This window comes from Lepisosteus oculatus, chromosome 3 (genome assembly GCF_040954835.1).
Source record: "Lepisosteus oculatus isolate fLepOcu1 chromosome 3, fLepOcu1.hap2, whole genome shotgun sequence".
NCBI lineage: Eukaryota > Metazoa > Chordata > Actinopteri > Semionotiformes > Lepisosteidae > Lepisosteus > Lepisosteus oculatus.
The window spans coordinates 37,121,421-37,136,001 of NC_090698.1; the positions used below are offsets into that span (position 1 = coordinate 37,121,421).

The 14,581-nt window shown below is 32.6% G+C and overlaps 1 protein-coding gene across 2 annotated transcripts; it reads left to right on the top strand.

Moving 5' to 3' along the window:
* The first annotated feature begins 9,110 nt into the window (after positions 1-9,110).
* On the top strand, positions 9,111-14,371 carry prdm8b (PR domain containing 8b). 2 transcript variants are annotated; one of them, XM_006626750.3, is made up of 4 exons: positions 9,111-9,290; positions 11,128-11,352; positions 11,772-12,003; positions 12,582-14,371. In XM_006626750.3, exons 2-4 carry the CDS (start codon positions 11,131-11,133, stop codon positions 13,817-13,819), a joined length of 1,692 nt encoding a protein of 563 aa, XP_006626813.2. In that variant the 5' UTR covers positions 9,111-9,290; positions 11,128-11,130; the 3' UTR covers positions 13,820-14,371. The 2 variants fall into 2 exon arrangements, with proteins under 2 accessions (XP_006626813.2, XP_015219990.2); XM_015364504.2 differs by lacking the exon at positions 9,111-9,290 and having other exon boundaries at positions 11,268-11,352; positions 11,747-12,003.
* Positions 14,372-14,581: the final 210 nt, after the last annotated feature.

Below are 14,581 nucleotides of genomic sequence, written 5' to 3' on the forward strand. Positions count from 1 at the left end.
GTGTAAAATACGCCTGTTCACTACACCCTTGCATCCAGAACCAACTTTACACTTAAGCTACTCCTGTCAGCTTGAGACATCTAAGTCTGAAAAGAAATTCACTGAGTTACTGGGTTTTAGTCCTGCCAGACGAGGCTTCTCTTCCTAAGTGATGAAGTGAGCAGATGCCCTAAGGGGAGAAAAACCTGGAACATTAAGTCTTGCCATGGTTGCTCAGCTCTGCAGTGGACCCTGAGCTAGTCTGGCAGGTTGGCTGTAGGGGAGTCTATGGCTAGGCCAGCATTCCTTTTGGAGCTCTTATCATGAAAAATAAAGCAAGAAATAATAAAATTCCTAAGTATAATTTAGTCCTCTCCATGAAAGAATTGAGCCCCTAAGGCAATTTTGTATAGTTTATGGGAACAGATCACAGGCTGCATCAAGTTAAGATGATTCCATATACTGTAAGTAGAAAGGGTGAGAAAAATAGTTGATTAATTTTCACTTGCAAAGTTCACCTTGCCCTGTGCCAATAGAGGATAAAAGAAATTGAAAACTGATGTTTCATAGTCCCTGAGCAGTTAGACAAATGTTTAAATTTTAAGCACTTTTACTGACTAATTGCTATTTTCCCCAACACTGTAACATTTAAGTCTTATGCCAACACTGTTTAACCAAACAGCTTAAAGCTATGTGCAAACTATATTGAATTTGTTAATAGCATTATGTCGTTTTCTCTGGGAATAGATTAGCAAAGTTATTAATTTGCATAAGAGTGAAATTCAAAACAGAACAAGGTCAAAGCTTATGTATTGTGTAAAGTGTGTGTATTAAGCTGCATTTTATATAAAGTATACTACAAAGGCCGATGGACTGTTTGATTAAAATTATGGTGATGTTGCTTGGTGGCCAAACTAATTTTGCTTCTGTGAGTTTGCATCAAGTTTGGTTTCCACTTCAGAGTGGAAAATGAAAGCAAAAGCTGCTGTTGGCCCAGGAGAAAAAACAAAATGAGAATGTAATCTGCATGCTAAAGAAACTGCTGAAATGTGTTTTATCTGATAAAATCTTAGCTTTGCATTATGTGCTTCTTCTTGAACACAAGAACTACAGTGTGATGGGACATCAGCATTGTCGTCAAAAGCACTGAAGCGTTTTTGCACAGCCCTCACTATGTTTTTGGCAGTTATAACTGACCATCATATGCATTGTTGCCAATTTTTGTGAAAACTGGCACATATGGCAGCTGAAGTGCCATATGCCATACAGAATTTTTTTGGCTGTTGCTTCCATTTGTATAATCGCTGGATCCCATATAAAAGTGCTTCATTATTAATTTATTCCTTCTTTTTTCATAAGAAGCATTTCATGCAAATTCAAAGCTGTAAGTTAATTTAAGGTGCAGTGTAAATTAGCGAAGAACAGTGAGAGGAAGGTTCCTCAAGTGAAACAGTGGGGTTATGTAAATAGGGTCATGTATACAGGTAGCCAGCCTGCCTGCTAAAATCATACGAGGAAGCCTATGTGGGTTTGTGTGCTCACAGGCACATCCACATTGTTCTTGTTGGTGGTGCACTTGCTTTCCCATTTCTTTCCTCTTCTGCCCTCCATTGGAAATAACAAGAAAAGTCCTCAAATTATGAAAGGTATCAGCAATACACACTGAAGATCACTTCTGGGTGATTTTTCTGGAATTTTCACTCAAGGTATTCCAAATCTCTTATGATCAACAAGGCCTTGTGTAGAGACATTTTCATTACAAGAGCATCTTTCCACTTCCCAAAAAAGCCTGTAGGGCCCTAACATACAGCTTCACAATACTGCACACTCATTCATTTTGTAGTAGTAAATGCAATCCACTAACTTATGCCATTTATTATACAAAAAAGCTCGTTTATTTTTAAATTCAGAATTTCAGAAATTGGGAATGTTTGAAAGTTGGTACAATGTATTCTTATAATAGATTCTGCTTTACAATTATTGTTTTATGTAATAGAATTACATCATTTAAAATAAATCAAAACAATAATATTTCAGAAAAATATATTTCCTTTTATGCTTTTTGAAAAATATTCTATTTAATTGAAAATTTTATTACTTTGATAATACAAAACAGGCACCTTGTAATAAACACATTTTGCATTTGAAAGTGCCTTAATTGTATCTATGAAATTAAGTTTTGACAGCTTATTCCTTCCTTTAGAGTATGAATATTTACATTTTACTAAGTATTTCAATTCTTGCTGCTTGAGAATACGGTCTGCTTTAAATTATGATTTTACTTTGTAGTTCATGTCTAAATATATTTTTATGATTTTGCAAAGAGGGTCAAAAGTGTTAGAATAACAAATAAAACTCTTTCTCAAGCATCAATTTTTGAAGTTTGAAATAATCAGTGTTCATATATAGAACTTCTATGCTGAAGGATGACAAGTGTATAGAGGAAAAGATTGTATTTGACAATGTTCAATTAATAATTTTCAATATCTTTAGAATAAAAATTCTGTATGACAATGGAAGAATTACAATGGAAGAAAAACATCACTGTTCTTTGTTAAATGTTTTGATTTTCAATTATTATACATAAAAGTGAAATTACATGAATACAGTACAGTATGTGGAGGTAGTTATTGAAGAGATCAATATTTTAATATCTCCGGCTTTTTCAGAAAAAAGTTAGGCTATTACACACAAAAATTATTACACACAAAATTTAACATGTAAATTTAAATAACACGCATCGGCATGTCCTGACAATATGTGGAATGCCGTGCACCATGTCAACATTCATCAGAACAGTTATAGATTTAAAAAATGCCATGTTTCCCTTGTCCTAATCTTAATCTCTATTGTAATTATGAAGAGAAGTATTATATGATTTTCTTCTTAATCTCCAAGATAAAATGAATGTAATTCTGGAGCTACTATGTTTCAATGCAGCTGTCCTGGCTGGTTTAAGTGAACCCTTAATGATGAAACACACAGTATAATTTAAAGCTACTGTAGATGATAACATGAATTGTACCATATCCATTGCAGTATATGTCATCCTAGTAGTATGGCATGTAAAACACTAGAGTTTTGAAGAATGCAATCCACCAATAATATATATACTGTACAGCCAAATATATATATATATTTTAATATTTCCTACTTTTGTAAATAGTTCAAATAACAAACAAAGTTACATTTGAATGAGCATTGTATAGAGAATTTTACAATTGCTCTAATAACCAATTTATTATAAATTAAATTTAATTTATAACAAATATACATAATAATACATGTAAGAATAGTTTTAATAATAATGCTCATTAGATACAATGTAATATTTTTTCTGAAATTCTCAGTAAAAGTATCCATAGTTTTTTGTTCTTCGTAAATACATTTAAATTAATAAATACAACCTATACAGCACTTGAGTACTGTGCATTCAATGTTACTATGTAAATGTCTGTTTTGCTATCTGTATTTCTACTGTATATCAAAAACCTATGGACTTTGTAAAGGTAATGTATTTATTTTGAAAAACATCTGTTTATTCTAAGATTTCCTTTAGTTAAAATTGTCTTTACTTGTGTGTTGTTTCTGATTCTGCAGATAAAGATTGACGAGACCAGCGGGTGCTTTTATAACACTGGTATTAACATTGCCATTTGCTGTGAGACAATGAGTGGGGTACCCATTCTGTCCTGACTGCCTTTCCTTGTTACTCTGGGCTGCAGTTATTGTAGAAGCAGATGGCTACTGATTGGGTGAGCTTTGTGGTTTTAATTCTGAATACTGTATGGAAAAGGTCCTTATCATGCTTGGTTGGGTAAGAGTGGAGCAGGATGAGATTTATGTTTAAAAGCACATAAATCTTTTTATGTATCAGGTCCAGTATAGGGAAAATCAACTTGATGAAAAACAATCATTAGAAAAACTGTCCCCCCCTTTTTTGTGGTGTTCTTTAGCATTTAAAATGTACAGTACACCATTGTCAAATAAGAACCAACACATTAACCTGCTTGTATCTTTGTCAAATTAATATTTATTCATACTAAGATTATTTAATTTTTAAATTTAACCAAAAGTATATTTATTTTTTATATTTTCTTGTAACTGTAGCAAAACAGTGTCATCTTTCCTACTGCAATTGTGCTTGCAGCTACTGTATATGATTAAGCATATCAGTCCAATTTAGTTCCAGTTTAATACCCAGGTGAATCTTGAACTCATTATGTTATAATTTACCATACAGTTCACATAAATTAGAAGATAAAAAAATATTAATTGCCGAATAATAATACCTGGAGTTCTTAAGTACACAAAGATAGTTATAAAGAATATACATTACATATACGTATATCAATCCAGACATATACAGTATATTTACTACATAAGTTATTAAAAAGGTATCAAATCAAGATAAAGAAATTGTTGCATGAGGAAGATTTATTTTCTAAGCTGTTTTCATCACCAATGAAAACTGCTTCACTGAGACAGACTTTTAAACAATTTGGAATACAAACAACATTTCTGCACAATATTTCATAAACCAAGCAGACATACTGTGCTGTTGTTACATAGAATACATTAATGATAGAATGTAATATGTAATGTATATTGTATACTATAATATTAAATAGTAATAATAATTACATTTGAGCTTGGAAATGTTTTGTGTGTTTGCGCATGAGTGGAAATTTCACAAAAAATGAATTTCAGATTTAATATAACTTTGCTGAAGTTTAAGAATCAGTACTTGATTTTGTATTTAAGTTGAAAATAATTTTCATTTTAAAACTGAATACATTAGTCAATTGTCTACAAAATATTTTAGAAGGACAGTTGCTACAGTTGGGGTGCAAATGTAAGCAAACATTATTTTGAATTTAAAACTTCATTATTTATCAATAATCATGCAGCTCAGCTAAAATAAATAACAGTAAATATTTTTTTATTTTTTTTGCTTTCTAGGGGATTTGAGACTGCTACAACTGAAAAAAATTATAATCACCGTCTGTCACTCGATAATTTTGCTGATTTAAGATCTGTGTTACAGTTTTTGGCTAAAGGTTTAATGAACTACATCATGGATACCATAATATTTTATTATATCAATACTGATTCTGCAGGGTTTTCTGGTTCTGTAAACAAATAACCATAGGATAAAAATAATAAATGTTTAAGGTTTAGATATATTTTTAATTATTTAAATTGACCATAAAGAGAAAGGAAAGTTGTACTTATTTGAATTACTAAATCAACACAATTACAACCAATGAAATCCTTAAATATGGTTTAATTTTTAAGTGTAGATTTGTATGTTTGTAATCTAATATTCAGGCATTTACACACTCCATTTAGCATTATATTTGTTTTTTACTGCCACAAATTGTAAAAAAATGAACATATATACATGTTTTATAGCAGATTATTTTTTTATCTATAAACACAGCCATGTACTGCAAATAAAATACAAGTGACATAGTGGTGCACCTACTGAAATATTAAGAGTGTTACCATTCCTATGCAGTCAATGACAAGTAATTGAAAATTAATTTCACTATAGTCATAATTAAAAATTAAGAACTGTAAAAAAGTTGACAACAGTATTAGTGAAGAACGTATTAATGCAGCCAAAATCCACTGAAGGAAAGTGGCATCTGGTTTTGGAGCTTTTGTATTCATTAAATACTACACTGAGCAGTATGGATGGTCACTGGTGATTGGCAAAAGCTGACACAAAGAAAGGGGTAATGCCAAGCCTATAATGAATTCACAGCTACCCCGTTTTTATCATTTGACGAAAAAGTTTTGCATTTCTGATAAATCAGTCATACAACAAAACATGTGCCTCTACTTTGAAACAGTTTCACAGGTGTTATGAAGTGCAGTCTCTTTTATACCAGTCAAACAGTATATTAATTTATATAATGATTTAACTATCAGGTTTTGCAATTCACAAAAACCATAGAGGAAAATATTAAATTACTGATCATACTATTTATAGTATACCCTTTAAGATTTTTTTCTTTAAAATAACTTACCTTGTTAGTTGGGAATTGTTTTAATCTTCTTTTGTGTACTGTACATTGTTTCAAAGTTTACTATAATTACAGCAATGAAATGCATTTCCATTGATAGATAGTCTGTACTGTAGGACACCAGTCATTTCCAGTTCCACTACATGAATTTTGTAGTGAAGGTCTCTCTTCTCACCTGTGTGCAGCCTGTTTAATAGGTATGCACATTGCAATATGTGCAAATACACGATGCTTTGACAGTTATGTCTTTCATCTTTTTTGTGTTAAAGTTAGTTTTAGTTAGTTTTATGTAAAAGGTATCCAAAACATGTACTTCCTTTTATATTGGCAATATTGGGAAATGTGCCTAATGCTGTAGTATTTAATACAGTATATACAGTTTATGTAATTTGAGGGTCAAAAAGATGTATGACATATGCATCTACTGTATGAGATAAGATACTGTAGATGCAAAGTTTAATTTATAATAGGCTTACTGATGACAAAAGGGAAAATCTTTTTGCTAATTTAACTAAATATGGATTTTTCCTGTAATTTTTAGATATAATCATTTTCCTTATTATTTAAAAGATTTGTCATATGTGTGTGCTTATAGTATTTTGCTACCTCACTACATTTAAAAGGCACTTTCGTTCTTCCATTTTAGTAATGTACACATAAACAAACATACATCTAGCTACCTAAAATATTTAAAAAACATTACACCCCATGTATATACCAATATACAAAATATTTGCAACTCACTTTTAACAGTCTTTCGTGTAGGGAAATATGATAAACATGATATATATAAGCCTTGACAAGTTTCTTTTATAAAAAATAATTCACTCACCAGATTATGTTTATTTCAGTACAGGATGTTCTCTGCATTCCAAAGGGTTTATAAACTCCCTACCCAGAGAAAGAAAGAAGTCAATACTTTACAAAAGTAGTTGGTAGTCCAGCTTTTGTGTTTATCATAGAAAGCACAGGACTAGTGACAAAACCAAAGAAAAATATTATTTCATGTTATCTTTGTGAAGTATGATTAATTTCAGTTTCGTTTGAGCTACTTATTACAAGCTTCTTTACATTTATCAAGGAAAAACAACGTGTGACGCGGATCAATAGACTAACCTTTATATGGAAGTTTCATTTTAGGGCTATCTAATCTGTATAAAAAAGAAAGATGGTGTTACTTTCTGACAGGATCATACACTGTATAATTACTTAAATCCAGAGATACTATCAAAACCGACTGCCCTTTCTCAAAAAAAGAAAATTTCACCTGCTACAGTACAGTATATATCCATAAAAAATAAGTATCCAAAAACATCTGTTGATGGTAAAAATCTTTTTCAAAAACATAAAAAGGTCAATCCACAGACTAATATTTTTTTTAATTCAATATTGTATTTAGTATAGCAATGGTATTTAATTGGGATTTATGCAGTATGATAACTCCTTTGATCAAAAATACTATACAATTCAAGCTTCAATTATAATAATAAAATGTGTTAAAGTCTTAAGCAATTTTAAAATGGTATATACTGTACATTACATTTACTAATAACATAATTTAACATTAGACAGAATTTGTTAATATGCTGGATTGACTATTGCTATTGCTGGTGGACACCAGAATCTTCTATGAGCTGTCTGCCATGCATGCTTCTTCGACAGTGCTTTAAAAACCAGTAATAATGTAACATAGTTCATGTCATGTAGACCGCTAAGTTTGAAGAATTTTAATTTAATATCAAATTCAAAACATCTAAATATATCTAAAATATCTATTTTACAATTGATTAATGTTCTAGTCTTCGACCAGTAACACTGAAATAAAACTAAATATCTGCCTTATCAAAGAGGTGTAAGAAAAACATGTCTCCTGATCCTTTTCTCAAAATTAAATTGAGAACTTTACCCTTCGTGGTGTCCACAAATGTAGTTCATCACTACTGGGCCGCTCTTTTGCCATTACAGTTAGTTAAAAGGCCAAACTGATCAAAGGGCAAATAAGTCATTCTACATTGCAGTTTAATTACCATAAAGTAGAAGACACAAGATAAAGGTTGTTTCTTTGAAACAGAATACAATTCCTATAAGGAGATATGAACGTGATTGTCTTTTTATAAGTAACATTATGTAAATTTATAATACTGCTTTTGAAGAAACTGCGAATATAGAAAAACGTCTGAGTAACTGCACAACTGCTGTGATAATATTTATTGTGTAAGCATACACATACATTACACTGAAGGGTGCAAAGGGTTCTGAATTGACTAATGCCTCTGAAAACAAAATAATTTCAAGAAAAGCCAAGTGCACCTTTTTTGTATACAGTATATGTCTATTATAGTAATTGCGCATTTGACTTGGGTGGCATTTGCCTATAATGGATAAAATAGAGAGAAATGTTAAGAAGTAAAGAAATAATTGGCATGGTACGGTTTACAGCATTAGGTTTAAGGTTAAAATGTCGATAGAAAGGTTTTTGTCTTTTCCCATTACACCAGCAGTGCAAACTGAACAATATAGAGAACTTGACACTTCTGGCAACAACAATGATAACCTTAATTTAATTGACCACGGATACGGCCATTGGCAATCATTTGCTGCTCCGTGTAATATACATATATAAAATAAATAACAGGAAACCGAGCTCACAAAAAGGTTTTTCATTCATTTTGAGGTATTAATTTGCAATTGTACACGAGTTGAGAACCAATGCTCTTGCAAATAGAAACGATTCGGAAAGGGTAATGTCAATGTTTTAAAACTAATATTTTGTATTTAATTATACCAAGAAAACTTGGATACTATTAAAAACTTGACACTTACCTGTTCTCTTTTTCAAGTCGCTATCTTTCATATAGAGGAAAGAACTAGCTTGTGCATTGTCTAGATTCAAGTAATGAATAGATGTTGGTCGTTTTTTTTTATTTGCACGAACTATAAAAGAAAAACAATCAGTTATCTTTTCAAGGTAGAGATGTATTTTATCAAATAAAACTTGGCTACTGAAGAGTTAAAGGGAGGAGACGGTAAGAGACACGCCTCATTGGGCAGATTATGTGCAGCAAACAAAAAGTGTGTGTCTGTGTGCCAGTCACTCATTGCATCGGGTCCATCTGTATAACTATACTCACAAAATACGGGGCGCTCATCAGCAGTGTCACTTTTCTTCTGATAGGGCTATGTACTGACTAAACGGAACACGATAAAGTGTTTTTTTTTCTGCCACGTTGTATTCAACATTTTTTACCTTTGTGGATTATTATTGTTCTTAACAAAAAGGTGAGTATGTATGTTATGTTATGTTATTTTTAAAGAGACAAATAAAAGTAAAGCGAAAACGATTTGCTGTAAAACTAAAATTGTACAATCTAAAAGACAAGGTATAGAACCCCTTTTAAAATGAAAGAAAACGCGCATCTTTAAAAGGTATCCGGGGCTCATGCTGAAATGTGCATAAATACAATATACTAGTATTACTAATAATAATTCAATTAGCTGGGTAGTTAATGAATGGGAGCCTATTTTTAGAGGTATGTGTGCATTCCGAGTTCTATTACCATACTTAGTTGAAATGCATATTCATTGGACCTTTTGTGTGGTTTTCCCAAGTGAGACTCCGACCTTTGTACAATAAGAGGGGCTCTACGGGGGGGACGTTACTTTTTTAAGTTACAAGTTTAACGTTTTCATTTCTTTGGAGAAGGCGGTTAATATGTTTAGCCGTTACTGAATACAATAATACTTTAGTGTTATGCTGTTTTACTTCTCGAGTTACCGCCCTTGTTTTATCTTTTTTATTCCTTTGGAATTTGAATATTGCAATATACAGCAGTGGTCTGTCAGAATAACCATTTGGGTGACAGGTTTGGTGAGCTCTTTTGAAAATTGCAGTACAGATGTTACAAGCATAACGACGTAAACGATCGTGGAGGGTTGTACATTTTAAATATTAAAGATGAACGAGAAAAAATCTGGTTGGCAATCATTTATTGAATAAGTAAAAAAGAGCAATGTTATTGTGTCAGTGCCTAACAGACCCCACAGTATAGTTTTTGAGTAGGCCAAATTTAAAGGGAAAATGGAAAATGTATTTTAACACAATTAATTTACTTGAGCAACAAATTATGTAAATGAATGACAGTCCTAATTGAAATGTATTTAAATGATTGATTTTGGTATTGTTATGATGATTTTGAAAGGTCAATTTGGTAAATAAAACATTGTCTGGATTTTGCGTGAACTTCCACTGATTTGAATTAAACGTTTAAAAATGCATAACCAGTTTGAAAACATGGAATGTTATCGTTTGGCACAGTTTTGATTTAAAACGGTATTAAATAAAGGATCCGTTTAAATATAATATAAAAATATCATTATTTTAAAATTTATTATGAATTGTTTATAAACTATATTATTAAATCATGAGAACCTTACCTGTACTTTACGGTACCATTTATTGAAGAAGTAAATCTACCTTGTAGAAAAGATGACTGGGGTTCGCCTTCATCCATAAATAAACGTGCAGAGGTAAAAAATAATTAACTCTGCTTGCTGCCTTAATTAAAGTCTCGGAGGGAAAGTGCTGGATTATGGTAATGAGGAGACATACGTTCCTTCTTGTAGAATGGAGCTAAAGGTTAGCTGACATGAAATCAGTGACTTTGACAGTCCACTTGAAATCCATTCGATATGCTTTTCTATTTTCTAGCCGAGTCCTCGGTTTCTTATTGATATTTTTTTCACGTCTTCTTGAAGTGCAAAATTTCGGATTATAGGATACGTATAACAATTTATGTTAGAAAACAAGAATTAATCTTTTATATATGCAAACCTATTTAAAAAAAGTTCTCAAAAACAAATGATATGGGAAGCAGCATTTTTATCAGTATAACTACACATGTATATATTTACAAAAGTACACAACGGATTGTAATTGATCTCTTTGTGCACCTGCTGAGCGAGTTCGATAACATTTAAGTGACGAGGCTGTTTAATTTACCTGGACTGGAGCACCTTTGAGAACTGGTGAAGTGTGTTTACATAATTAAGCGTTACACTCAGATATATTTGGGTTTGACAAGAGCGCTTATTCATTCAATTGTTTCTCTACCAACAGCTCATGATGGAGGAGTCCAGCTCACAGAAACTGTTATGGGATGGAGACGCCAAGGCGGTACAACAGTGTTTAACGGATATTTTCACCAGTGTGTATACAACTTGCGACATTCCTGAAAATGCCATTTTCGGACCCTGTGTTTTGAGCCACACATCTTTGTATGACAGCATTGCTTTTATTGCCCTCAAATCCACGGATAAAAGAACTGCACCATACATCTTCAGGGTAAGATTTTGCATTTGGTACATAAGAAATAATCGACTGTTTTATTATTAGTTATACTGTACATGCATTATTATTATAATTATTAGTCAGATTTTAAGTTTTAGCTATTATATTTTTTTAACTTGTTTCTTTCTGATATAACTTTTTGCATTTAAAGTTAATTAAATGTACTGAAAGATCAATTTTAAGTGATTGTTTTTTTTCGAATAATAAAAATAACGGATTAAACAAAGGAAAAATAGAACATACATGTTAGGCTTTTTACTGATGTATGCTGTCTGTTTGAATGCATATCGTAGAAGGAATTAAAAATGGAAAAAAGTTATTTGCTATACTAAAAGTGGGCACTTAAGAGCTACACATTTTAAATAAGTAAGATATAATATTATTATAGACATTTTGTTTATATATATATGTAGGTGGATACTTCAGCAGCCAACAGCTCCTCCGAAGGCTTGATGTGGCTGAGATTAGTCCAGTCTGCAAGGAATAAAGAGGAACAAAATCTAGAAGCCTATGTGAAAAATGGACAGCTATTTTATAGATCTCTGAGGAGGATTGAAAAGGATGAAGAGTTGCTGGTTTGGTATGGTAAAGACTTGATTGAGTTGCTCCTACTTAGTTCCACAACAGCACAAGGAAAAATGAAAGGTATGTCTTAAATTAAAAAAGTCTCATTTTATTCTGCCCCAAATTATTTTTGTCTGATTTTTCTGCTGTATTTTTTATGCTGCTGTCAAGTGTAATATCATGTGGAATTGTGAATCTCTTAGCATACTCAACTTTTTTTGCAACCTGTGCAATGCTGAGTCTTATACACAAGGTTCCATGAAAAACAATAAGGAACATTTAAATGATTTTTTAAAAGAGAAAAAAAATGAAGTTATGTGTTTTTCATGTTTCAAAGATGCAACCTGCTCTCCAGTTAGTTGAGCCTGGACATTTGCTAGCCTCTCATAACTACTTACAATTAAGGAATAGAAGATTAGACAGCTTGTGGGAAAATGAGTGATGCATTGTATTAATGTTATTTTTGTTCTTGAATTTGTAGAATCTTAAGAGTGATGTGAAGTTTGTAATAAAATTAGGAATAATACCTAAAGATCTATTTGCTTATTGTCATACAAGATGATAATATACAGTATGCAAAATTATATTTCTGTGACCATAAATAGTGACGTTTGATGTTGAATTCCACCTGGAGTAACCCGCTTTTCTTTTTCACTTAGGGTCTCCTCCATATTTATGTCCAGACTGCAGCCAGCGCTTTCTGTTTGAGTACCCTTTTCTGGCACATTTGAGATTCCGTTGCAGCAAGAGACTACAAAGCGTTAACAGTACAGATGAGGATTCTAAAGACCACACTAACCCAAGTGCACCAAGACCAAGTGCAAAACTAAACAGATCTGAGGGATACTCTAATTTACAGGATGGGAAACCATCTACAGATTTTCATAATTTAGCCAGGGATCTTGAAAATAACAGGTCATCACCCTCAAGTGACCAAGAAGCTGAAATTAGAAGTGAAAGCAACAATAAAAGGAAATATTCAGAGGCGGATGAAAGTAGAAATGGAAACTTATCACGATCTCTTACCTCAAAAGATGATCTAGTAAGCACATCACAACAATACAGAGGATCATACGTAGGTTTGGAAGAAAACAGAAGGGTGTTTTCTCCCTCTAGTCCAGAACCCACAGAAAGCAAGAGAAGTGCTTTCACAGAGGTAAAAAAAGCCTCACATAGCCTAAAACAAAAAAACCTGGGGCCTAACACAGAAAACAAGGACAGTGGCAGGCCCAGTGGTAGCCCTGCTGAGAAACACCTAAATGTGAGACAGGTTTTGACAGAAACGCAACCCCAGTCCCGCATAGATAGTTCTTCAATGGGAAGTGCTTTTACTACAGTACACCAACAGCTTGGTGGTTCTGTGGAGAGGAAAAGTGCATTCAGTCAACCAACTCGATCCTTTTCTCAGCTGTCACCTCTTGTGATGACCCCAAAGCTTCTCCCAACGGTGGACTGCCACCCCTCCGTTGGGGACACCATCTCATCCAGCAGACTCTACCAGGCAGATCACTTAGCTGCCAAGCTTCAAAGTTCAGATCTCAGCAACAATTGCACAGTGCAAGGCGGCATTCCCAAACAAAGTCCATTTCTTTATGCTACAGCATTTTGGCCAAAGACCTCTGGACCTATTCAGTTGCAGATGCCCTCAGCTCTCACACTCTTGCCCCCTTCCTTCACCTCGCTCTGTCTGCCTGCTCAGAACTGGTGTGCCAAATGTAACGCTTCTTTTCGAATGACTTCTGATCTCGTGTACCACATGAGGTCTCATCACAAAAAGGAATACTCAATGGAACCTTTGGTGAAACGGCGGAGGGAAGAAAAGCTGAAGTGCCCCATCTGCAATGAATCCTTCAGAGAACGCCATCACCTCTCCAGGCACATGACATCTCACAACTAGCTTTGCAGGAAAAGCCAATTTAACCACAGTTCAAACTGGGATTATTACATAACTGGAAAATTCTGAATGCACACATTTTCACTTTCAAATGGACTTTTGTCACGTGTCATGTTTCAAAGTATGCAATTGCATTTTGTTAAATGAAATATTTATCATATGAAGCACTTATGAGTTGGAACTATGGGTAACCATAATGATATGTGTAAATGTAAGTTTTATTTATATAAAAAGTAAATGAATAAAGATGTAGTTACATTCTATTGGTTTATTATTTAATGATTTTGATGCTAATGCAAAAAAGTTTAAATGGTTGAATCAAACAAGATTCTGACACCAGACTATATTTGAGAGTGCATGTAATATTAAATAGATATGAATTTCAAATACAGTCTATATAGTGTAAATACCTGTTTTGTTTGAATACAAAAGTGTAATAATTTGTGTCAGTGAGAAATAGTTTGAGTGTTTCTTTCTTTTGCTGAAATTTACTATACTTGATAGTTTATCTAATCATGTTGAATGCTTTGGCAATAAAAATAGTTTTATTTTCATCCAAAAGTGTGGACGTTTATTGTTGCGTGATTGGTGTTATAGCAGTGATTAAACTACACGACATACACAAAGATAAACATTGTTTCAGGTATAATCAAACATGTTTCTTTAAAAGGATAAATAATTATTAACTGTGTGCAAAGCAATAATTTATCATGAATTAGAAATCCACACATAAAATCTGATTAAAGACCTTACATACTGTATAGT

Excerpts from the sequence above, each read along its gene's own strand:
- prdm8b (XM_006626750.3), top strand. The coding sequence starts at position 11,131 with ATGATGGAGGAGTCCAGCTCACAGAAACTGTTATGGGATGGAGACGCC. Across the intron at positions 11,353-11,771 it reads CTGCACCATACATCTTCAGG|GTGGATACTTCAGCAGCCAA; the intron begins GTAAGATTTTGC and ends ATATATATGTAG. Across the intron at positions 12,004-12,581 it reads AGCACAAGGAAAAATGAAAG|GGTCTCCTCCATATTTATGT; the intron begins GTATGTCTTAAA and ends TTTTTCACTTAG.